The 26,321-nt window shown below is 46.8% G+C and overlaps 3 protein-coding genes across 6 annotated transcripts in view; 2 read left to right on the plus strand and 1 right to left on the minus strand.

Moving 5' to 3' along the window:
- TppII (Tripeptidyl-peptidase II) overlaps positions 1-14,548 on the minus strand; it is a 252,516-nt gene extending 237,968 nt beyond the window's left edge. Inside the window, exons 1-2 of the mRNA XM_050186760.3 lie at positions 14,352-14,548; positions 7,976-8,104 (exon numbers count right to left, since the gene is read on the minus strand). Coding sequence (XP_050042717.1) covers positions 7,976-8,104; positions 14,352-14,513 — 291 coding nt within the window. The 5' untranslated portion in view covers positions 14,514-14,548. The remainder of the gene's footprint in view (positions 1-7,975; positions 8,105-14,351) is intronic.
- A 68-nt stretch (positions 14,549-14,616) lies between these two features.
- LOC126539949 (uncharacterized protein C15orf61) overlaps positions 14,617-26,321 on the plus strand; it is a 69,334-nt gene continuing 57,629 nt past the window's right edge. For 2 of the 4 annotated variants that reach the window (XM_055075731.1, XM_055075730.1), the window contains exons 1-2: positions 14,617-14,939; positions 23,935-23,989. The gene's annotated coding sequence lies outside the window, so the exon portion shown is untranslated. The remainder of the gene's footprint in view (positions 14,940-23,934; positions 23,990-26,321) is intronic. The other 2 variants (XM_055075736.1, XM_055075732.1) reach the window with 1 other exon arrangement.
- Tasp1 (Taspase 1) lies at positions 14,933-16,803 on the plus strand. The gene has a single exon (XM_055075729.2). The coding sequence runs from the start codon at positions 15,104-15,106 to the stop codon at positions 16,331-16,333; it is 1,230 nt and encodes a 409-aa protein (XP_054931704.1). The 5' UTR covers positions 14,933-15,103; the 3' UTR covers positions 16,334-16,803.

A 26,321-nucleotide genomic window follows, 5' to 3' on the forward strand; every position in this document is an offset into this window, starting at 1 on the left:
ATCCCATTTGTTGTGGGCACTTATCCTTACATTATAAGCTCGTAAACATTTGCTTACTAACTAAATTACATGGTGTCATGCCCGCACAGGCAAACACAAACACATCTCACTCAACGAGTGCGGACACTCGCTGCCAAAATGTTGACGTGAGGAAGAGCGGCAGAAGCAGCATGCGAATTGACCTTCGTGCTGCCTCTCGCTTCAACGCAAACTAAGCGGCAAGAACACAGCGCACGTGAAGCACCTAGACTTTATACTCATCAGCTTCAATATAGGGCCAGTGTAGCTGCCACAGTATAACCCTCTCTCACTCCTCCCCCAAATGCCTTGCGCACGACAAAAGACGGTGCGCTTCCTCCCTACTTTTCTTCCTTGTACGCGTGAGATCACCCTGGCATGCTTTCACTCGCACATATAGCATACAGTGCATAACAGCGGTTATCATCCTTGGACTTTATATGGAACATCCCGGCGACGGCAATGGCAGTAATGTGCACGGAGTGTCCCAATAATTGCTATCACATCAAAGTCACTTGTGTCATATGCATTGACTTTCTTTAAAATTTGTTTTACTGAGTTGTGCACCTATCTGTTCTTGGAACGTAGAGTTTCTTTTGTTGTTGTTGTTCTCTCATTTTCCATACAAAGTGATATTTCATCTTTGTAACTATAAGTAGGTGTAGTTATTTTTCATCGTTCTGGTATGACTGTATATTATTATGTTTCACTATGTATAATCAACACGTATAAACACAAATTTTATGTGCCTTCTCTGTTATAATCTCCGATGAAATTGGAAGCAATCAAAAATAAATAAATAAATAAATACAGTCAACGACCGATTTTTCGGACCCTCTAGGGAACGTAAAAACGTCCGAAAATTCAGGCAGTCTGAAAAAATGAATGCATGCAAAAAAACGCACCCTTTTTATTTTTTTCTCAGATCTAGAGGTAAAGGGCGAAGTAACAGGCTTCCGAAACCCTGCCACAGCATCAGTGAAGTGGCTATAAAAAGAGGCGTTCAAAAACTCTGTATGCAGCCGACTGCCGGTTTATTATGTACATGTGCATCGTCGGGCAGGCGGTGTTACTGCTGCAGTGGCTTGAAGAACTTATTCATTGTTGTTTTGACGGCGTTCCGGTTGCATGCGATCATATTCGCCTCGATCTGAGCAAGGGTCATGTCAGCACTGTACACCGATGAAAGAGTCAACAGTGCTCACGTCAACTCGGCGCCTGTAGGTGGCGCAGGCATTGGCTCCTCATTTTCAACATCGGAGTCTTCTGAATCCCCCACAACCCGACGGACTATTTCCTCGTCAGTCAGTTCTGCGCGGAAGTCGAGCTCGTTGTCAGCGTCAACAAACTGTTCAAAAGTTACTTCCGTGGGTATGGAAACCCCAGCAGAGCGGAGGTCGTTGATCACGTCGTCCGACAGTACTGCTTTCCGCACTTCGATGCCATCGGCGAGGACGACAAAGACGGAGTGGGCGCCATCGAAGAAAAGCGAAATCCTCAAGTTGCGAACAGTGGAGTTCGCTCACGAGCGTCGAAGCACCTAGGCCTAGCGTCGCAGAGCACACTTGACACAACAGACAACCACACACCACGCTAGCCAAAACGTGGCCTGCGCAAACAAACAAACAAAATGGCGCCGCTCCGGACACTCTGCCGGAGGCGGAAGTGCGGCGATGAACATAGCCAGCGTGGCCAGACCAAATCGGTGTGTGACGACTAGATTCGGCTAGTTGTGCTTCAAAGCGGTGATATGCTTCGGCTGCAAGTGGATTTCCTTCTCAAGGGCGCTGCGCGAGGAGCCAAAAATTCCTTCCGTCCGTCAAAAAGTCCGGAAAATTGGACGGCGGGGGGTTCGAGCGTCCGAAACTTCAGATGTCCTTATACATTGATTCTATGGGGCTCGTGGCGGTGCCGCGAAGACGTCCGAAATATCGGGCATGTCCGAAAATTTGGGCGTCCAAAAATTCAGTCGTTGACTGTATGTGCACTGCCAACCACTCTGAAACTTGCAATAATGGAGTGCGAAGAGCAACGAAGCTCATGCAGCGGCATTCCATTCGACAACTGCCGCTATCATTTTTACCCAACTGCTCATTTTCTTCCTGAGCCCAAGTTTGAACGTAAGCAGTTATACTTTTAAAGCAAAGCTTCCTTTGCCTCTTCCTTCAACTTTTCCATGCCGCTGCTGTCTGGCACACTGCATCAGGGGTGGTTGAGAGCATGTGGAGTAAACTCTCGGTGATACGAATTTCACGAGGTCATGTGAAATATTTGTATCAACCAAAACTCCTATCATCAACACATACACAAAATCAAGAAAAAAATCAATTTATTTTTAGCAGAAAACTTCCTAACGCAGTGGAACCCCGCTGATTTGTTCCTCGCTGCTGCGTTGTGTTTTCGCGGTCCAAACCTAAATTCAATTGACTTCCACCTCTTCGCACCGCCTATCTGTAATGTTCCTGCATCTTACGTTGCGTCTGGATGTGGCAGTCATGTAAATTTAATGGTTAGCGAAGCTCCGGAAGCAAAGTGTGCATCAGTTAAAGCCTACCAGGAAGCACACACATTGGGCCAGATCCACCAAGTGCAGTGTTGCCTTTATTTTGGAGCCACAAAGGGTCTTACATGCGTAGCATAATCGCTGGTTCTCTTAAGTCAGCTTCACCGCAATGATGCCGTGCATTGTAGATGTCCTTGTCAACTTGACGAGGGACCAATAAGAGATTGCACAGCCGCGCGACCTAGCCAGTTGCTTGGAGACTGTGAACCTCACCCAAATCCCGCTGTGCCGGCTTGTCTATGCCAGCCGCTATGCTGGCTCAGTGACCATCGTCGCCGCTCTTCCTCACACGTTCGTATGACCCGCAGCGGCACAGCAACGCGTTCGGAACAGCCAATGTTTTTCGTATTGTAAGCAACACATTTCGGCCGGGAAATGTTACAAATTCGTACGACACTGAAATTCGTATCATCCGTGATCGTAACTGGGGTTTTACTGTATATACATGGTAGGAGCGCGGCAGAAGAGTACGGCAATGTTAGAAACTCGTCTGGGTCTATTATACCTTTCTGATGCATCATTACAATGCCTTCTACAGCTCCCTGGGTGTCGCCACAATACCTCTAGACTCTTGCAATTACAGTCGCCGACCGATTTTCCGGACTCCAAAAATTCGGACATGCTCGATTATTCGGTCAGCTTCGCGGCACCGCCATTCTCCCCATAGACCACAATGTATAACAACTGCCGAAAGTTCGGACACCTTTCAACCTCTCGTCCGATTTTTCGGACACTCCTTGAGCCAACTCGATCGATGGCACTCGCCCCCACCGACTCTGTCCGGTGCAAGGCTCGACTTGCTGAACGCCATTTTTGTTTTGAACTGAGCCTCCTTGCTGCCCCACGAGGTAGCGCTAGTGAAAATCCCCGCCCATCATCATCGTTTCTGCCTGGTTCAGTAGAGTGGCTATGAGTGACTACAGCAGTTCCGGTCTCAGCTTAGTAAGCCATGTCACCATAGCCATGTCAAGGCAATCCAGCTGCTGATTTGCTTCTTTCTTCGTGCACGACGCTGCGAGTAGGCCACGTTTTTAGTTTGTGCGAATGGTGCCGGCGTGACAGCGTAGTGGTGTTTGTGTGCTGTGTCGAGGTCGCGGTGATCGAACGTTTTAGTATACGGAAACATCGCGTCAAGTGTCCAATGGCGCCGATAGTGCCCGTGCAGACTGCGCTGGGAAATGCTGGCAAGCGTGGTACCAAATATACCACAATGTCAATGGCGAAAAAGATCGCCATTGTGCAGCAAGTCCTGAGCGGCCGGTCTCAAAGCGGAGTTGCTCGAGAATTCAACATCTCGAAGCAGACGGTCTCGGATTATATGAGAAACCAGACGAAGATTCTCGGCGAAGCAACGAAGTCTTCCTCCAGCTTGGAAAGGAAAAATTTTAGAGACGGCAGCCACCCGAAGCTCGAAGAAGCCCTCCACATGTGGTTGTGTGCTACAGTTGCCAAGCGGATTCCTGTGTCTGGAGACCTTCTGAAGCAGAAGGCAGAGACGCTCGCTCTCCGGATGAACATCGAGGGCTTTATGTTCAGTGACGGATGGCTCCATAACTTCAAAAAAAGGTACGACCTCGCTTTCAAGAGGATGTGCGGCGAGAGTGGTGCCATCGACCGGACCCTTGTTGCGAATTATCGCACGGAGACTCTGGAGTCGCTGTTGTCCCAGTTTTCGCCAGACAACGTTTTTAACTGTGACGAAACCACCCTATTCTATAAGATGCTCCCTGATAAGACCCTTTCTGTGTCTGGCGATCCCTGCCACGGCGGGAAGCACAGTAAAGAGCACGTCACCATCATGGTAGGCAGCAACATGTCGGGGACAGAGAAGCTTACGCTTCTTGTGATTGGCAAATCAAAAAGACCGAGGTGCTTCAAGGGAGCGTAGTCGCTGCCCGTCTGGTATGAGGCCAACAAAAAAGCATGGATCACACAGCAGCTGTGCAGCGACTACGTCCGCAAACTTGACAGGAAGTTCACTGCGGTGCACACGGTCACATCCATGATCTCGAGTGCATCCGCTTGGAATTCCTGCCGCCCAACACCACGAGTGTCCTCCAGCCCATGGACCAGGGCATTATAAAAAATTTCAAGGTCCTATACCGAGCACGCCTCTTGAACCGCATGGTCGTCTGCATCGACGCCGGCAAGCAGTATGCTGTTAGCCTTTTGTCAGCTATAAACATGCTTGCGGATGCCTGGAAGGCAGTGGCCCCTGCCACTCTACATAACTGCTTTCGGCACGCTGGATTTGTTATAACCGATGAAGTCAGTGCCATGGAGGCCCCAGATCTGTCGCCATCAGATGTGCTCCCTACTGAAGCCGAAAATGTTCTTCAAGACTTGCGCAGTGATGGCATTGCGATTCCGGACACTGTCTCATTTGATAGTTTTACAGATGCTGACAGTGCTGTACTGATGTGCGCAGAACTTGACGACGACGAGATCATTCGTCAGGTTTGTGCTGCCCCGCCGGATGATGACTCTGAGTCCGAGGATGACGCACCATGTGCGCCGCTACCGTCGCACGCGGAGCTTGTACAGTCCAACCCGACTATATCGAACCCGTTTACATCGAATTATTCTATATATCGAACAATTTCTGGTCACGGTATAGTTACAACGAGTATATATAGCAAAAATTACGCTTACATCGAACAAATATTGCAGTGACTCCCGATATATCGAACGTCAAGCGGCGGAAAAGTGCCCCCAGAAGTTGGCTTTCCCTCGCGGTAGCGGGGAAACCCGGCGGCGCGGCTCCATCCAACCGCTCTCCCTACCGTGACCGCGCTGCCTCGGGCTGTTCGGGCGAGCCGTCGACACTCCCCCTGTCGCGCATAGTGGAGTCTATTAGGCCACATCCTCCCTCTTTCTCTATCATCTTTCACCTGCCACCCCCTCTCCCATGACGACGCTTCGCCGTGCTCCCTCACGGGTTGCAGAATCAAGCGTCCTTCCTTTCTTTAGATCACTATCTAGCGACACTCCCCAGCAAAAAATGATCCTGGCCCGCCTACAGCGTTTGCTCAGACAGCCAATCAGAGGCTCTTGTGCTCTCTTCGTGCAAGATGGCGAAAGTGCGAGTTCTCTGGCTGCTTCTCTGGTTTATCGTGTTTGCGCCTTGTGGGCCTTCTCCCGCAGTGTTGCCGTGATGAAGCGGCAGAATTCGCCTTTCGTCGTGTAACTCGAAATCATAAATCGCGTCAAACGCGATGAGAAGTTGGATGTGCTCGCAGCGTGCAAGATTCCGAGGAGCACTCTCGGCACGATTAGGGCTAAAGTGGCCAGACTCGCAACCCGGTGCCCATGGCGCCCGACGCGTACGCACGGCCGTGTACGAGGGGTTCTTCATACGTGCCGGTTTCCGCGTGCTCGGTGAGGACTAAATTCTGATGAATGCGACGAAGCCGTTGCCGGTGTTGCCGAAGTTTGGAGCGAGCTGTCAAAATTTTCGGGACATTCGAATCAACAGTGGACGAGTTTGTGAGTGCAGATGATGGTGTCGCGACCACGGTAGAGCCCGGAAACGAAGACTACATCGCCGACATCGTACCGAGCACAAATGAAAGTAGGCATATTGAGGAAAGCAACTACGGTCCTTTGCCCACATCCTCCGAAGTGATTGGTGCACTCGCATTAGTCCGGCGCTTCTGCGCGAATGCGGAAGGTTGCGGCCTCAGCTGCTCCGACTCCTTAGACAACGTGGGGAAGTGCGTGCGTCGCAGGCAGTGAAATTGCCCAAGCAGAAGAAAATGCAGGACTAATTTATGCCAAACTAAGCTAGTTTCGTTAATAAAGTGATTTTATAAATGATATGTGCTTTTATGACATCCAATTATTTAGCAGGCTTATATCGAATTATGCTCTATATCGAACTGATAGGCGCTATTTTGCGAGTTCGATATAGCCGGGTTTGACTGTACAAGCAGTGACTGTGCTTGCAGCCACCTACAGTGACCGCACGACCCTCTCCGAGATTGAGGCTGATCTTATTGCGCGTAAACGCAACAGCGTGCAACGGCGCATTCACGATTTCTTCGCGCCTGCTGCCGCGCCCAAATAAAGGCGTGGAAATAAAGGATTTTTTTTCTGAATCTGTTTTTTCGGACACCTGTTTATTCGGACATTTCCGCGGTCCCCATGAGGTCCGAATAAACGGTCGGCGACTGTATGTGGGAGTCCCCTCCCCCCCCCCCCCACACAAAAGCACTGCAGATGGCGCAACGCTTACACTTGTACTTGCATGCATGCAGAAGGGAGCTAGATGGAATGGTTGAGAGAAGGTAAAGCAGACGCAGTCACGGAAATAGTGAATAACAGCCTTGTCACTCTTTGCTCGCAGTTCCCATGCATGGGGAGAGTGCGGGAGAGGAAAAAGGTGACATCAGACAGCACACCTCGTTTGTGGTCTCTCCAATAAAGAAAATGCTACTACTAGACATTGCTAACAGCCATGGACAAATTGGATAAATGTAAATTCAAGGTGCCGTATGATGCAGTACAGTACATTTCTGCTATTTCTGAAAAATAAACACCAACTAAATTTGCCTAGCAGAGAGCTGATGCAGGGGATGCTGACACAACACGCAATAAAGCACCACTGTGTCCAGACAACACTACGGAAGTGGCTGCCCAGCAAGTCAACCCTTCTGTGCCCATCGTGGTTTTTCAGTTGCTATGGCATTGATCGAGGTCACCGTTTCAATCCCAATGAGCGACAGCCGCGTTTTGACATGGCCAAAACCGCAACCTCAAGCAATGCGAAAACGCTTGTGTACTTATATTTAAGTGCCCGTTAAAAAATCCCAGATGGTCTAACTATATTTCTAAGTTCTCCACTACAGCATGCCTCATAATATGATGGTGGTTTTCACATGTAAATCCACATAGTTCAATTAAACTTTAAAAATTCTGCCTCAATGTGATGTGCCATGCAAGGCAATGACAGTGCTAACCTTCTTGGAGGTTATGAACGATGGCGCACAGCAATGGGCCTTAGGCAAGCATATCTCGCTATGTGTTATGTGTACTATGCAGACAAACAGCAGTGGTAGTGCACGCATGGTAATGTTTACCAACTCACAACTCTCGTATGGAACTAAACGCTGCAGAACTTAAACAATCACCATCAACATTACTGCCAAGTGTAACCAATCAATGCAAACAGCACAGAAAGCTTCACTTACATCGATTTCCACAATGTGTGGGATCCGCACAATTTTTTTTTCTCATTTGTCTTTTATATAGTGCTTTGGCCAGTGAATTGCCACTGCCCAACAACAATATATTCATTTTGATGCAGTGAGCAGAAAAGTAGAACATAAGTGGTTGTTTTTTGCCCATGCTTATATGCATACATATACATATATACATCCTTATACATATGCCCACCTTCAGCTTGCGGCCTGACAGACCAGTGATGAAGCCATCCTGCACCTCCACCACCTTGGAGGTGTCCACGTCTCCAGCACCAGATGCGTCCATCATGTCCACAATCTTTGGCTTTCCATCGCTGGTCACCTGGATTGCAAGCGCAGCATTAACCAAGAGCTCAAGCCATAGCAACAGCTATTATTGCAAGCCTGCAAACACAGGGACAACAACAACAAAAAAAGAAGCACGAGTGCATGACAAGCAGCGTGCAACCCAAATATACATAGATAAGGATCATTTAAAGCCGAAAACCAATGCTCACATGCAAAAATAAAGCAAATGAACAAAAAGGACCGTGTGATAAAAGCACTCATCGCATTTGAGCCCAAAAACGGGACATTTTCATCATGAACAGCTTTCAGTAAATGCTATTTCTTTTTTAAACAAGAAGAGCTATGGCTAGCAATTAATGTCCTTGCACTTAATTTCAGCTGCTTCAAAAGTCAATAAATCGTGGAAGATGATTTCAAGAAACAGAACAACAGTGTTACCAAAATATGAGTAACAACCACATTGCTAACAATGCATTTTCGGGGTCATCCCCACGCTTTTCAGATTGAATTTGCAGCTATGGGCTATCAACCAGCCCGACTACACATGTTGCCCAAACAAAATGTTTGCCAGCAACAACAGTAGCAACTCTTTGCATTTAACATTCTCCGGGTGTCTACCAAGTTGACATTTCCAAATTCACTGAATGCCTTTGCAAAATTTTCTCAATGAGACAGAACTTTGCTATATGTCAAGACGGGCTGACACCATGTTGCCCTATGCTGTCAATCTCTAGTAAGCATGCTAAAACAAAAAAATAACTTAATCCAGTTTGAATAGTAAGGTGGTAAGGTTGTAATCTATATTTTATCCAAAATAAAACAGAAGCAAGGTGTTAATAAAATGCACAACAAGTAAAATATATTTGAAAAAAATGACAAAGCCCATTCCAGATCGAGTCGAACATTTTCAAATACCAATGAAAAGGAGATGCATACCAAAGCAAATATTTTCGAATATGAGCTATTTCTATCAAATGATAGCAAGCTCATTGGTATGAGGTCTGTACTTTGTCACAACTAAGATTCTCTCTTGGCAGCTGGAAAGTCAACCTCAACTGTCCTGACATATTCTCAGCCTGTACACAACACCTCAGTGTTGGATTGCACTGCTTTAAAATTTATTTTGGTAAGGATGAGGGACACCTGCATCTCGGCATCAGCCAACACTTTGTTTTTTGAACTCAAGCTTCTTCAAAGAGGCGCCGGCACGCTTCCTTTCTCATTCATTCCTCAATGGATGGATCATTTCTGTTCTCATCCTCCTTCCTCCACGGGTTCATCCCACAGGCCATTTGAAGCATCCTTTTGTTCAGTTGTACAGTCAACGTCCGATTTTTCAGACTCCCTACGGCCCGCGAAAACGTCAGAAAAAAATTAATGCATGCCTAACTGCTCTTAAGGGCTCAAATCACCACAGACACGACCGAAAAAGCTCTGGAGGCCTGCCAGTAAACTTATTACGCATATCGGTGCTCATAGTGCGACAGAAGACGGGGACGCACGCATATATTCTCATGTCGTAGTGACTGTGAAGAAAGCAGCCAAACTGAGAAAGACGAAACTAGCGTTTTATTGGGCGAACGTGTGGCCTCAAAAACAGGCTACACTCAAAGAGCGGCAACAGTGGCGAACACAGTCGGCAATCGTTGAAAATTCGATCAACGGGTCAAACGCGTCGGCTTTTATACATCAATTGTCGAATGTTCCAGACTAATCGCTGGGACCCGCGCGCCTTCCACAAATACATTATTCGCGTCGCGCACACATGCCATTAGATTACACAAGGTTCGGTCACAGACAGTGGATGGAACCATCGATAACATTCCAGAAACTTCCCACACATGCAAGCGAGTCCTGCGCTGTGCGATAACATTTGTTAGGCGGTGAAACGTGTCGCCCGATGAAGACAAGTACACGTGTCAATACAATTAAGAAATACATACTGTGTCCCTTGACCATTGCCCCTTCCCACGCTTGTTATGCTTCACCGCAATACTTTTGCGTATGCTTCACTACGTAACACTACTGTACTAAGGCGAAGATAACTTGCAAGAATCTGCCTTATGCAACGCGCCGTGCTTTCCGAGCTTCGAAGCTAATAGCGAGGACCACAGAGACGGAGTCGCCTTGCTGAAAGTGGCGAATTCTTTCAATTCTTTCACCGCAATAATGTGTGTATGCTTCACCATCTAACATTTCTGTATTGAGGCGAAGCTGACTTTCGAGAACCGGCATTATGCAACGCGTTGCGTTTTCCGAGCTTCGAAGCCAATCTGGAGAATTACAACGGCGAAGTCGGTGCCATTGCTGACAGCGGCGAATTCTTTCAATGAAAACGACGGCACGGCACTGCAAGAAGCTTAATAGCGAACGTAGAAGCAGCTAGGCCTGGCATTACCACGGTGATGGCTACGGCTGCCAGCGGATCTGCGTGCTACAGCGCTGGTTCGAGGCGGCGAGATAATCAAAATGGCGGAGGTGGTGGCTTTGATAATGCCGTTTCGGACCTGCAGTCACGGCAAAAAGTCCGAAATAACGGTCGGCGAAGTGTTCTTGCATCCCAAATTTCAGATGTTCTTATACATTTACTCTATGAAGCACGCGGTGGTGCCGCGAAGCCGCGCGAATTATCGGGCATGTCAGAAAAATCGGTCGTTGACTTTACTCTGGAAACTTTTTGAGCAGACGACACGGCGTCAAATACGATTTGTTGCGATTCCTCCGTTACTGCAGCCAGCCTTAGCACGACTTTCGTTCACTTTCAATAAAATTACATTTAATTTTCCCTGATAGAAGCACAAATTTCCCGAGTATTTCTAGACTATTCAAATTCCATGAGAATTCCCGGTTTTTCCGGTTGTTAAACACTGATTCTGTAAAGCTTCCCTGTCCAAAGGGTCTGCAGCTTCGATGCTGAAAGAATTGAGAGTAAAATTCATAGTAAAACCAGCAGCTACATCGAAACAGTGCAGGTATAAGACGAAGACAAACTCAGGCATGAAAAAGACAAACACAAAATGGTACTTTGGACAAAGGTTTATTTTCATAACAGAGTTTTTATACCTGCCACCACAACAAAATAAGAAAGACCCGCTTTAATATCGCTTAACATCATCAGATGTTTCCCGCTTTAACATCATTATCACCACTTGGCAGTATATTCTAAAGAAAGGCTGAGCCCTTTTATGCACAAGAAAAGAGACAAGACAGCTTGCACATTTTATACCCACATGCACTATCTTGGCAGCCTCTATATCTCTCTTAAGGAAATAATAAATTTGTTGAAGGCAAGTTTGCAACCACATTCCTAATGATGCACTGTTCAACAACACCCTCACATACTCCAGGCCTGAATATAATTGTTGTAGTGTTCGGTGCCTATCTGCTGAGCTCCCACACTGCAGCAGGTTCGATCGTCAAAGTGGGTAATTTAAAGCAACGGTTAGCAGAACGCACACAGCTTTTCTTGCACAAACAAGATCATATTTACAGGACTTAAGGTACAGCTGCCATCACAACTCCCACAATTTAACTCCTAATCAGCAGGCTTCAACCCAATGAAACTTTCATTGAGCACACAGCCGCTACCTTCGCAAGAGAAACACCAAGATGACCTAGAAGAGAACAGTTAATATTAAAAAAGCATTCTTAGGCCTATGTAAACATGTCCAGAAAAAACAGCTTTCATAGATGACATACTGCACACACTATGTACTATATTGTCTGCAATATCTTTTGCATTCCCATTTTGTGAAAAGCCACACCAGTTTGTCTGCACAATGTTTTATGTTTTACGCATGTGGAAAAAACGATGTCCACATGCACACACTACCCTACCTATTTTAAGGTTGTGTGAAATGTCATGAATATATGGAATGACAGCCTTTCTATTATCTTTGCTGCCACTTCTTGTTTCCATGTCCCGTGCAATTTCAGCTGATAGCCAGTTCTATCTTTCGTCTCCTATCTAAACATCTCAATTTTTCGTACTGTTTTGAAGATGCTTCGTTAACCAAGTAATCAACATGTGGAGGATTGGAATGTCCCATAACTGTTACAGATTTCACCTTGACAAGACAAGGAGAAAATGTTCGGGCACTGAAGATATCACATGGTCTTCATTTTCGTAGGTTCTTGCAACACACGCAATGCCACAATATCCGGCAGACCTCATAAACCTGTGCTCTAAACTTTGTGCTTGTTCAATCAGAACATTCAAAGCTCTTTACCAATGCCTTTCACAGTCTTTACAAAACATTTGGAGAACAATACATGAGGCACCAGATTCAAAGCCGCATCAATGCATTGCAATGAATTTTAACTGATCTTGACATGATATTTGATTAGGTCCACACAAAGTGAACACACACACACTTGAAAACAACATGTTTGTGTTGAAGCTCACGTCTATACCACATAAAGGTGTGAACAAAAGTAATTGGAACATGGGAGCTGTGGTCGAATTTCACCCCAGTGCCCTCGAGCAGCCTCGGAGGGAAGCTACAAATTGAATCACGCATGTGTGCAGGCGGGCGCTGATAGCCAGTTGACACCTGTCAATCTGTTTCTTTACCCATGGATCAGAGCACCATTCAATGTTTCTGCAACTGAACAGTCGCTACATAACAATGGCACATAGCAATGGCATGGCATTCCGTGCAGCTCAGTATTTAAGACCAGCTGGTTTTGCCACAGACTAGCTGCCCAAGGAGAAAGGCAATGTGGGCAGCTGTCCCGAGGCACCGCATTGCATAGCCTTCCTTCCAGTGGGGACATTGGCAGCCAGAGCTACTGTCACTGCTACCACTACTGCCACAGCTGCAGGTGCCGTGGGCGAGCCCATGGTGACATCGCCAACCAGCCATTCATCTCTTCATGACTAAGGTATCAGGTTTGGCACATCAGCAGAGCACAATGACAACTAAACACATGGCAAGAGACACTGTTTAATAATAGTAATGGCTCCGTAGGTATAAGCCATGAGTGTTGAACTCTAGTTCATTCATGTATGTTTCGCGTCAGCATTGCGTACAGTGGTACGTGAACACATTCAGTGTTGTGTGTTCACTCAAGGGTCAATTGCATTCCTTGGTAAGTGGTCCTACACCCATACCTTCTGATTGGGTCACAAAGACAGGTCTCAAAGCTAACAATAATCCCCTGTATAGCCACAAGCTAGACTGCTGCCACTTTCTGGCAAAGGCATGAACATCTGTAAGAATGACCAATATATATGCTGTATGTGTGCACATTTCCCATCATTTATCCAGTATAATGAAAAAGAAAAGTTCTATCCCAAGTACGCAAATGTAGAATGTTGTTTGACCCCTTAAAGGCCTCACAGAACTGCACTAGTGGGTAATGACAATAACTATTTTTAATTATTATATTTTTATGCAGATGTGTTCATCACAAATGTCATCCATGAAAGCACAAGGCATCCACACTGTAAATGGCATGTTCAAACAGCTTTATTGCTACTAGCATAACGAGTGCCGTGTACCCCTGCACCTACGCAATGCCCGATATGCTTTCCTACAGAATGGCTATGTTGCGATCAATCCACGTAGCAGGCTATCACGCAAGCGGTGTCGCCAACTGCTCCTGCGCAAGCGCTGTTAACGACACAGAGGTAATCGGAAGCAGGGGACTACCTTCTCGAGGAAACTGGCGGCGCAGCTGGTTTTGTCCGGGCTGACCCCGATACGCGAAACGTGTCCGACGCGTTTTTCCTTTTCCAAAGCTGGGATCGGTGCGCCTAAACGCACGTGTACCGTGCGCTGGCCAGCTGACGGTTGGCCGAAAGCGCAACCGGCCGGCGCCGTGCAAAGTCCGCAGCTGTGCGCGCAGCTCGCCGCCGGGCGAGAAAACGGCTCCGAACAGCTGACTTCCACGTCGCGCGAGAAAGAAAACGAGGCCGTCAATGCCGCGCGCTACTTTCACTTCTAAGCACGCACTAAATATTTACCGCCCTGACATACGAGGAAAATAACCAAGAACGGGACGTCCAGAAAAATGAGGAAGGGGGAATGTAAAAAGAAATATAAAGAGAGCGAACATGCCGGTGTCGCGAGACACCTCTCTAGTGACGCTTTCGCGCCGCATAGCACTTCCGATTCTGAAACTCGCCGTTGTGGCCCAAGGAAACAATCCGTGCATAGGTTTCAGTGATTGCGTACCGATTAGACTCTCACCGAGCTACGAGAGTTTAGCATGGTGCAGAACCGCAGATCCAAAGCAGGGAAAGTGCCCTGTCATTCAAGACCAGTACAAGCGCTAACCTGCAAGCCTGGCGCGCCAGGGTCGATGCCGGAGTCGAAGATGGCTATCTTGATGCCCCGGCCGTCGTACTCTGGGTACTTCCCGAGAAATACAGGCACACATGTTTCTTTCTTGGGTAAGAGCGCCCAGATCGGGAACTCCAAGGAGGCCTCGGCTGCCATCTTCCCGATGCGGGGCACTGCCGGTGCTAGTGTTGCCAGCCTGTTTGTGACTAAAGCTGGTGCGACTGGGAAACTGAAACCGATGCTGAGCTGAAACGAGATGCCAGAATCCGCAGCTCAGCTGCAGTGATCTAGCTCAGCCAAGTCTAGCCCCATAGAGGGATTATGGCGGCGTCCATGTGCGAAAAGCGTGGAAAGTTTGGTCTGTGTAGTTGTCCCCTAAAGTTTCGTTGCCGTAGCTGTATTCGTCATTGCTGAACATGTGCACAAAATTGAAACGCTAGCCAGAATTAGTAACATGTCTGAAGCTTGGAGGTTAGGTTGCGTTGTGTGTGTGTGACTGCGGTGACAAGCCCACGGTCCGACGAAGGCTCGGCGTTCACGCGCCGGCAGCGGTTTGACAACCCGGTGTTTGCACAAAAAAAGGTTAGCGTTTGAGTGTCGCCGTTTGTTTGCAATTTTTCCCGTGAATGTGTGCTTTATCTCCTCGTAATTCCTTCGAAAGGCACATGTTTGACTAACGTTTAGCGAGGCTTTGTCAAACGACGCCCGTGGTACTACGTCGGGCGGTGCTGCACGAGGCGCGTGTCATGGAAGCCGTGGTGGCCGTCCACGTTGGCGCTGGCTTCCATGCGCCGGAGAAACTGCCCGACTACCGGCGAGTGTGTGCCGCAGCCTGCCGCCGCGCCGTGGGTGTGCTGGAGCGCTCAGACGGTAGCGCGCTCGAGGCGGTGGCGGCCGCCGTGGCCGTGCTCGAAGACGACCCACTGACCAACGCTGGTTTCGGCTCCAACCTGACGGCTTGCGGTCGTGTCGAGTGCGACGCCTCCGTAATGGACGGTCGCACGCTGGGATTCGGCGCAGTAGGCGCGCTGCCGCGTGTAGGCAACCCGGTGCTCGTGGCCGAGGCGCTGTGCCGCGCGCAGCAGGCCGGCCCGCTGTCGCTGGGCCGCACGCCGCCTTGTTTCCTGGTGGGAGAAGGAGCGCTGCGGTGGGCGCGCGAACACGTGCTGCCCAACGTGGAGCGCATGCCCGAGGCCCTGGTGTCCACCCACACGCGTAGACGCTACGTCAAGCTCAAGCGCAGGCTCGACCGCTGCGCAACCGAGGAAGCGTTGGTGCGCAAGAGCCCCTTAGGTCCCGTGACGCCAAAGCGCGAGGTCGACGACGAGCCGTGGACTGCCAAGTTGGACACGGCGGACGAGAGCTCAACGGACACCTCGTCCAAGGGCTGTTCCAGCTCGGACAGCAGCGATCCGCCTCAATTGGACACGGTGGGCGCTGTTTGCATGGACCGGCAGGGTAACGTGGCTGCCGCCGTGTCCAGCGGTGGTATCTGGCTCAAGCACACCGGCCGCGTAGGCCAGGCGGCCGTCTATGGCTGCGGCTGCTGGGCAGAGAACGCGGACGGCGACGGTGGCTGCGCTGTGGCAGTTTCTAGTTCGGGTTGCGGGGAGCACCTGATCCGCAGTGCACTGGTGCGGCAGTGCGCGCAGACGCTCAGGCGTTCGAATGACGACGGACCCGTTGTGACGCTAGACACTTGCTTCCGGAGGGGCTTTCTGCAGTCGCCATTCCTGAACGATACGAATGAACGGCTAGCTGGAATCCTGGCCCTTCGCTGGGACCCTCAGTGTGGCAGTGGCGATTTGCTGTGGGCCCACACGACGCGCTCCATGTGTTACGGGTACATGCTGACGGGTGGGAGCAGACCCACTTTTGACTGCTCACAAATGCCAGACACCATGGTCGCTGGGTCCAAGGTAATGCTCGGTGGAATGCCTCTCGGAACTCGGCGCTTTGATGAAGCAGATTTGTGATGTCTTCACCACCAATCCAGTGTTGTGAACGGGAGGATCACATGTGGTGAAGTACCCGCAGATAGAATTGGAAATACACAGTTAACGAACACCATCTTGTAAACATTTTCATTCTTGTTTTGTATGTTATACATCCAAGGAATCTTTCTAATAGTTGGAACAGTGCTACAATCTTCAATTAAGTATTACTTACAAGGCTCATTTGTAAACTTCTTGCGTGTCTCTTGTTCTTATGTAAATTTCTGTTTATAAGAATGCTGTATATTACAGCCAGACAAGTCAGCTGGCTAAATTAAATGGGAAAAGAGTTCCTATTTTTGTTATTCATACTTGTGGGCTTTGTTTTGGTTAATATTGTTACGAGGTGTCCATATTCAGTGTCTATAAGAAAGGAAGCACTTGTAAGTTATTGTCATGCTTTCTAGTCACACTTAGAGCTCCGAATAAAACTGAACAGTTCTGTTATTTAATATATTGTATTAACTTTGTTTCAACTATTTTATATGCATCTGTGCATGAATTGAAATTAATGTATGGCTTAAACCAAATAGCAGCACATTTCTGTGAAACCAAATGAAGAATGTAAATGGCCATTGTGCTCTTCTCATCGAGGTAAATTTAACTGCATACAATGGAACAAAATAAAAGTTGCTTGCATAGCACTTGAACTTGCACTGTCAGGTATGGTGGAAAGCATGCTTTCCATCATACCTGGCATAGTGTTGTTGTTTCCACTGGCTATAGTGTTGGGGCGAAATGCAAAAACGCCCATGTTCCATGCATTTTGGGCATGTTGAAGATCCCCCCGTGGTCAAAATTAATCCGAAGCCCTTCACTATGACATGCCTCGTAATCAAATCGTGGTTTTTGCACGTGCAGCCCCAGAATTCATTCAAATGACATCACAAATACTTCGGCCAAATTGGAGCGCATCAGCACCAAATTCCAACTGAAAAGACCTCTCTCCTATTGCCGGGGTTGCCATATCGCTGAAATATGTTCAGGCTCTGCCACAAGGTGTCGCCTATTAATTCAGCAGCAGTCATTGTTGATGTGTTACTCATGTGCTGGCTTCCTGCTGCTGTGTTCCTTTCTTGCTCTTTGCTGATTCTATTGCCGGCACCATAGCCCCTTGTCTCCTTAAGTACCTGCCCCTAGTGACATCAAATCTGGGAGTCACTTGGAGGACACCACTTTCCCAGTGGTTATTACGGCTTATGGGGCACGTTCGGGGCCACGATTTTCCTCGCATGTCATGTGGAAGTAAAGCACTTGCTGTGGCACACCAAGAAAATTGCCCATGCTCTGCCTACAACAGGTATAAAAACACCCTCGTAACTGCTGTTGGCAGTAATTGAGGTGAGGGAACCAAAGGGTGGCTAGAATCTCTTGTTCTTGCTTGCTGCAGCTGATTCAAACAGATGAACTGGATTTGTTTTCAATGCATTTGCAAAGTTCCATCTATTCTCACATGGCAATGCTTCTATGGGTGTAAGCAGTTCCTAACTGACATGCATTCAAATACAAATGTTCGGAAAGATCGGAAAAGTAATGTTGAAATAGTGTGGACCTGACATTATCGACTGTCACCAAATTGCAGACAATGAGCTTGTGTTACTAACTGTGCAAATACGTTGCTTGCAGGTGTGAACCTATTTATATTTATGCGCTTTGTGGAGTGAAGCCTATAATGCGTGCATTTATAGTTAGCTGCCTGATCGTTAATTGTAAATTTATAATAATGCAAAGGTATAGTTCTGACATAAACCTGGTGGCCCTGGAAATTGTGCAATGTTTCTACAAAAGAGTAAAGTATGTGAATTTAGTTCTTTAGAGTTCTTACAGAGAATATTGTAGGTCACCCTAGCTTAGAGAAGAAGCTTGCAGCAGAAGGTCAGTCAAATAGCATCCATTGAAGTTTTGTTGCAGTACTCTGAGTTTTTTTTGGGGGGGAGGGGGGGGAGTAAAAATTTCATAAGTTTTAAATATTCATGCTGTGGCGCAGATCACACTTGAAAAACTTGTATAGTGCGCACACATTTGCTTACATTACTACTATATTTCCTTGATTATTTCAGGCCTCGAATGGGGCTTTTAAAAGTGTAAAAAAATTTAGTTACTTAGTTCATTTTACTGCTAACAATTATAATCATGCATGGAGCATAATAGCCGTGAAAGCCAGCCTTGCCAGTCTATTTTTAGCAGCTGACAGAAAATTTTGCTGTTTATATTTATTTCATTAGATATATTATGCCATTCCTGTTGATGAATTTGTTATATCACTGCAGTACGTATCACATTGCATTGATCATTGTCATAACGTAGGCATTCTATCCTGTAAAACAGAAACAAGTTTGTGTTCGTTTCTACCACACACACCACTTAAGTATAACTACGTTGCCACTCACATAGCAGCTATTGGATATACCTAATCAACATTTTCTTGGTGCACTAGCCATATGCTGAGGAACTGCTTAAATTATTACTCCATTTTTGTTCTTACTCGGTTCTTTAGTGTTTGACGGAATCCTGTCTTCTTGGGAAGAGGCAAGATGAATAATAGAGAAAGCTGACAAAGAACTAAAAAATGTTTAGCGGAAAAAAATTGAAAGGACATTTTGACTACCACACAGGCGCCTTGTTCACAGCGAGACGGACAGGCTGCTGTGTGGGAGCTGAAACGTCCTTTTAATTATTTCACTATATATTTTTTTAGTTATTGGTCAGCATTCTCTTTATTCATCGCTAGGCATTTTTGTAACATACTCCCTGAGCACAAGGTTGCAGTTTTGATTCACAGCGATGATGGCTACATTCTGATGGGGCCAGTATTAAAAACTTTGATATAAGTGCACAATAAAGAACACCAGATGGTCAAAATTATATGGGAGCTCTCCATAATGACGTCACTCGTAACTACTGGTGTGTGAAAAGTAATTTTTGAGACTTGATCGAGTGTGAATCAAATAGTGCCAAATGCGAATCAAATTAAATATCCTTCAAAATCTTTTCGAAGAATCAAGAGTCGCCTTCACCACTAATATAATAAAGTGTTGAAATCCCAGTATTAACAATGTCAGGAACTTGGACATTAAACTGTCCGTTATGAAGTGCACATTATCAAAAACTGAAAGGGTGCAATTAAAACAGATGAGCTGGATTCTTTTGAGCATTCCAAAGGCTTTGTAGTGGCCACCCCACATGTGGACCAAGTAAGCTTCCCAGCAGGTTTCTTCTTGCCCTCCCCACGGACGGTGAGGAGAAAGGGCAAGACAGCAGTGCAGCCACTTGATCTCTGGAGAGGGAGGTGGGCTGGGCACGCTGGCACAAACTTCAAGGCACCTGGTGTGCCACCCCCTGGCTACACCACTTGGGCAAGGGAGCTGAAAAATAAAAGCAGTCGCTTAGTTGAGACTCACGCTATCACATCACCTCTGTCTTCTCTGTATACCCGTTTCCCAATGGCTTCTTTTCAGCCTGTAAGCATCTGTGCATATCTTCGAGAACAAAACAGAAATACGCATTGACTGCAGTGATGACACAGCGAAGAAAGCACTTTTGTTTTAGTTGGAGTGGTGACTGCATGTGGTGCCACGGTAATATTAAATAATGTTGCAATCAAGTATATACAGATTTATCACCATGCACAGTATTGATAAGTAGTATCAACAATGCCCATTGCTGAATGTGAGCGAGATTTGAGTGTGAATGATTCTGGTTTAACTCGAAAATTCTGGCTCTTCAAGCAATGCGGCACATTCTCTTTAACTTCCTGTTCTTTGTGTCCATTGTGGCAGTTGTAATTTGCTTCAGTTCCATGTTCCATTATGCACAGCTGGCAATGTGAAGTATATCCAAAATCTGTTAGAAAAAGATTCGCATTTGCTAATAGTGATAATTTGATTTAAGTATTGAATTGAATACAGCAATATTCTATTCATTATTTGAGTTTCGAATATTCACACACCCATTACTAGTAAATCATTGTGCAATTTTGTATGTTAAACCCCACAGTTTAATTTACCACCCACTGCCCTCTGTAATGCCTTTGTCCTTGAGGTTGAAATGTTTGCGTTTGTGCACTTATATTCGGTGCTATAAGGTGCATTTTCACTGTATGGCATCCATGAATTACTCACTAAATATGTACATAAAAGAGTATCAACTGTATTAGCTTTGTAATTTTGCAACAAGAGAGAGAGAGAGATCATTTATCTGAAAGAAGGCAGAGAGGTTGGCCTGAGCTAAGGCATTCTAGCCTGCTACTCTGCACAGGGGGAGGGGGAATGGGGATATAAAGGTGTGATAAGGTATGATGATGACGCAGCAAGAGGGAAGCGCAAAGGTGCAAGTTCCACACTCTGATGACACACATTCACAAATGTCATCCATGACGCCACTATCAGGTTTCATATCAAGTCTGTAGTCACCAACTGAAGTGAACTTAAAAATAAAGGCGCTAGGATGAAGCTGGTGTGTGGGTCTCCCCTGCGTGAACAGCACAAGTGCCAAACAAAAGCTTTATAGCATATAAAGAGCTGCGATAAGAGACTCCAGCACGGCGAGCACTTGTAGGGCACACTTAGCGGCCGGATTCTTGAGACCACCGAGAATCACGCACATTGACTCTACCAGGTGCTTGAGCATTTTTTATACGCTCTCCTTCTCATTGTGTTCATCTCCTTGCTTGCCCGTAGTGTCATTGGTTTCATTGGCCCTATAATTCTTGGCTTCGTGGCGCAGAGGATCACTCGGGCCCGCTGGCATGGCCGTGGGCCTAGAAGGCAGCAAAGGCCATTCCGTGTCTGTATCAGCTGGTGGAGGTGAATGTTTGCCGCGTGCTCTCGTCGACCTTGAATTATCAGTAGATGCCTTTACTGTTCTCGATGCACACATAAGCAGAGGGGGTCGTGGTACCTGTGCCACGCTAGGTTTTTATTCTGAAATGGTTTTGTGATGCTTCTGTTGCGAGCGTTGGTCACTTTGGCGAACAGATTGAGCAGCCTCTTTACATGAAGATTCTCTTGCCATTTTTCGAAGGATACTAACCTCTTGTTTCATCTTCTGGCATTCCTTTGAAGTTGCTTTGTGAGAGCCAGTACAGTTGGGACATTGAAATGAGGACGCCTCACAGTCGGTGGTATCATGCTCTCCGCCGCAATGACAGCAGGTGGCTTTGCTTCTACAAACAGTGCTCACTCACATGTCCTATCTTGTGGCATTTCCGGCACTGAATAGGCCTCGGAACGAATGGTCGTACTCGGTGTATCACGTAGCCCACTTTGACAGACGCTGGTAATGTCGAAGAAGCAAATATTAATTTGACACATTGGGAGTGCCCCAAGCGGTTAATCTGAAGAATGCGCACTGATGACCTTAAAGGCTCTGGAGGTCCTCATGCTTTATTTCAAGCTCCACGACGGAAATCACTCCAGTTGTTGTCTCCTTCCCGTAAGTAATAAAGGAGCGGACGGGAATTGCGCTTAACTGTGGAATGGTCTTTAACTTCTCAAGTATTGCGGAATTTCTCACATCTATTGTCAGGATGTTCTTGCGAGCGTTGATCCTGATCTCGTTGATTTGCCCAGGGGCCATACTTTCAAAAATATTTGGTTAGAAACTGCCTGCTGAGGGAGTTCATGCTGTGTGACGTCGAGAGCGGCACGTAAGAAACCATGAAGGATTCCTGCTCACTCTGATGCGATGAAGTCACCTCAGTCGACAGACGGCGCATCTTCTTCATACGGCGGCCCATGACTACGGTGTACTCGCTGTCAGAGTCCATGGCTTCTGGCGTTGAGCTCTCCCAGGAATCGAGCTGGTCCGAGCTTCCAAAGGCACGTCATCCAAAAATGAGCGATAAAGTAGACGACTGAACTTGTTCAGGTGGTTGTGGGAACATCTTCTTGCTCATCCTTGATGAAATGACTCTCACGAAAATAGCAAGAACGTAAAAAAATGCATAACAGCAAGAGGCCCAGAGCACCAGTGGTGCCAGTGCCCAGTGAGCTCTGGGCTGGCTTATGCTGGATATCAGGTTTGCTTGGTTCTCTACAGCCTCTTGTGAGCATCATTCATTAAATATATACCCAAGAGCACCTTGTTCAGGGCAGGTAAACATTGTCATATCACTTCTTCATACTTTGCAAGCTTTCTTCAAAATTAGCCATGTAAGAAAGCCCATGGAAAATAAATTGTGTGTATCTGAGCATCCTCTATGACAGAGTGATTTTTGACAAGAGGAAGGTCAGTCAGGAGAGCTCTGGCTTAGCACTTTTGGTAGGAGGAGGAGAGAAACAAGTGTGCTCTACAATATATTGAAATGTGAATTCTGCCCGTAAATGAATATATAATTACATTTATTTGTGAAAACTTGCTAACATGTTTAAAGAAAGCCTTCTTGCACCATTCATCTTTTTTTAGTTTATACGCACTATGCATTTAGCAAGGTGTTTCTATGAAAGAACTCGTATATTCATTCGGCGAAGTCAATAGATTAAGGATTAAATTAATTAAGGCCATGTTAATGACAATACCGTACTTTATAGCTTTTAAAGAAACTTCACAAGTGCATGTCAAACCTAGCCATTACTCATGAAAGTAATGAAGTGAACCTTTTTAAACGAAGTCGCATTGGACACGAACATACCTTCGTTATATCCGATATTCTTTATCAGCGTATGCACAGATATCGGCGGAAATAAATGAAAAAACATCGCTAACAATGTGTGAAAGAAACGCAAGTGGGGTGCCTCCGACGGGCCAACAAATGTCGTCCCGCAGACTTCGATGACCCACGGGTGACATGATGCCGGGCCGACGCGAGGCACGACAACAATACGCGCGCTCTGCACCGCCGCGAATACGCAATCGTACAGTCGGTGTTTGTGGCTTGCCGACTGCGGTCCCACCGCGCTAAGCGCTGGCTACAGCGTGCACGCCGCTGCAGAATTGTTCTTGAATACGGAAGGAACCGCGTGCGAATCCGCACTGGTGGTTGTACTGCTCGCGCCTGACGTCGCTCGATCGCCGATGGGGTCTGCGAGTGCGACCATTGACAGAGAAGTCGGCGAGGCGGTTGGCCACTCGGGCCGGCGACACTGCTGCGTTGCTTCGTCGGCAGTAGGCAAAGCTGTGTGCCAGTGGACATAGCGCTGACTTTGTTCGTGGCCTCCATTTTTGCGGCATCGCGCACACGGTTTGTGTTCGAAACACCGTGCCGTGTCTGCAGGGAAGTCCGAATAATCGCTCAGCTCCGGAAAATTGGGCCTCTCTAAACAGGGTCGACGACGTTTTGCTTTCAAAATATATGTTTTTATGTGCGTAACAAAACGTTGCTTAGCTAGAACCAATACCTTTTTGTAATTCGCATTTTTGATTTCGTTATAGAAGGAGGATACATCGAAATAAAGCACGACCAGCCAATTTGTGTATTTACTTCGATCGTTATATCCGTGTTTGTTATATCGAGGTTCGATTGTAAGACGAATTGGCACAGGCCCTGGTATGCATAGATTGTGTTCCTGAAGGCATGAATTAAAATACAGCTGATACGGCCGCATTTCATTTTTACTCAGTATCACATATGCTGGGGTCTGCAGGTGTCATCACGCTGTGCCTGGTGCCGGTCTCCAGATACTGTGAACGAGATCCCTGGTAATACGCGTTTCCGGGTTCAACTACTGCATGTTTAGCGCACGCCATGGGACATGGTTTTCGCGCAATGCTAGAAGAAAAGCTTATGGCTATAACAATGCTTATTACATTGCATGCAAGCCTTAAACCACGCGGACCTTTGGCCTGGTTTCCTCAGTTCTTAGTTTCCCAGCAAGATTTGTCGGGCACATGAGGGAATTTTACCTTTGAAAGGTCATTATATAGACAGTGAAGAAGCAGTTTGCAATAATCTCAGTTGGTCCTGGAAAAAACAGGATTCCAGCAGTTAGGCACCATTTAAGAATTTGAAGTTGTGCAGAACGTTTTTTTTCATCTTAATCTAGTCTTGTGTAGCACGTTTTCGTATCTTTTGCCAGCCTGCTCCTCGCTTGCCCTTTCCTGATACCTGTGTATATGTGTTCAAAACAAATAATAATAATAATCTTTAGTGTTGTGTTTGGCATTGTAACTGCTCAGATGGTGAATACACGAGACACATTGCCGTAAAGTGTAAACGTTGAGCGGAAGGCTGCATTATCCCATAGTGACTTTGTATGCCACTTGATTCAACGAGCAGGCTGGAAAGGGTGTCACAAAGGCATCTTATTAATAGGCAAATTTCTGATAAGGTTTTCGCGTTGTTGTCTGGAACATTGACAGGAGGGGTGTGGTAGGACGTCTTAGCTAAGCAGGTTAGTGGTTTGCTCTGCTGGGTGCTAGCATGGTTAAAAACAATTCATGACTTTCATATTTCTCGATTACAAACTGCAAACATATCTACCTACCTGCCATCTCTCCCGAATTTGTCGTAACGGTTACCAATTTGTGATCGTTTTATAGAAGATAGACTGGGTTCTCGAATATTCTTTAAGGGTGTGGAAGGATGGGGCGAGCAAGATTGAAAGGGAAAAAATGCATCCTAGAAATGGCAATTTGAATGGCAATTTGGTGCTTGCACCGCCCTTTTGTAACAGTGCAAGACGCTAACCTGCGAGCTATTTGTTTCGAGTAAGCTACGAGCTCGGACAACTTCCTAAACGTGGCTAAATTTGCAAACGCAATTTACCCAAATCTGATCCAAAAATACTACATTGTTTCTAAGTCTCGGCTAGTACGTATATGGCATGCCTAGCTTGCCGCACTTTGTTTACTGCATATAGACGTAAATAATCACAAAGTACACCCGTATCTCAGAAAAGGTGTCGAAAACATCAACAAAAATGCGGGCTGCTTCCTTCCCCCGCCTCCACCATCCTCCCTTTCTCATCTCCGCGAGCATTTTTACGAATCTTAAAGTTCACAGGTAGGCAGGAATGCGGTCATGAATTGGGCAAAAGCATGGAACTTCCCCTAGATTGCACCATCTTCACGATCGGCCCAGGTCGAACAGGTTTGAACCGTTATTCACTGGAGTAGAAGTGCCATCGTGATTTCCACATACGCCATGTGACATAGGCACGTGCATTTGTGCAACGCTGCCGTAGGTGGCGTCGCAATTCGTGTCTCTCGCTTAATGTATGAAGTCCAACAATCCGCATGTCGTAAACTCTCGTTGAGTGGCCCGAGTAAAAAGCGTCGTACGATCGTCGTCCATGGCTGCGCACAAAAACTGGCGCTGTCGCGCATGCACGCTTGCGTCGCTAAGATTTTTACAGCGAAGCTGTCTGTGGCTAGGATGTGTGGCGGAAAAAAATGTGTCCGAGATGTTGACAAAAACAAATCGCTGTGTGCGCCAATCCTGGTAATTGTGCAGAAAGGGTCCAAGCTCAACAAAACATGCCCCTATGGGCTTGGGGAACGCGCCCTTGAACTACCTTTGTCACCCGTGGGACCGAAAGAGGTCCCAGGCACAAATTAAGGGTAAGAACAGGTGTTCTTGAAAAATGTTTTGTACAACTTTTTCAAAAAGGACTAAAAAAAAAATTGGGGGAAGCTTAAGTTTCGCCTTCATGAGTGGCACGCGATAGCATTCAAAGATCCCTGAGTGCTTCTCACGTTTCCCGGCAACTGCAGCGTATGTATGTTCGCCCGGAAACGCGGCGGCGAACGCTATGCACGAAGGCGAGCTTGGTGGTTATTTTTTTAATATGGTGCGAGGAACGGCAGCTGGAAAACGCTGTCGCGTTAGAAGGGGTTTTAGTTTCCGCGTAACAGAATTATTTTTTCTCGTATATTGAAATTACAATCCGACGCTATCATGTCTGTAGGTTGTGTGTAAGTCGTACTTTACGATTTTTCCATGTTTTTGTCCTTGATAAATTCATTTAGTTCACTATTTCCCTTGCGCCACATGGAGGGCCTGCGTGGTTGAGTATGCCTGGTTGAGTACCCC

This window comes from Dermacentor andersoni, chromosome 2, assembly GCF_023375885.2.
Source record: "Dermacentor andersoni chromosome 2, qqDerAnde1_hic_scaffold, whole genome shotgun sequence".
Classification (NCBI taxonomy): domain Eukaryota; kingdom Metazoa; phylum Arthropoda; class Arachnida; order Ixodida; family Ixodidae; genus Dermacentor; species Dermacentor andersoni.

Excerpts from the sequence above, each read along its gene's own strand:
- Tasp1 (XM_055075729.2), top strand. The coding sequence starts at position 15,104 with ATGGAAGCCGTGGTGGCCGTCCACGTTGGCGCTGGCTTCCATGCGCCG.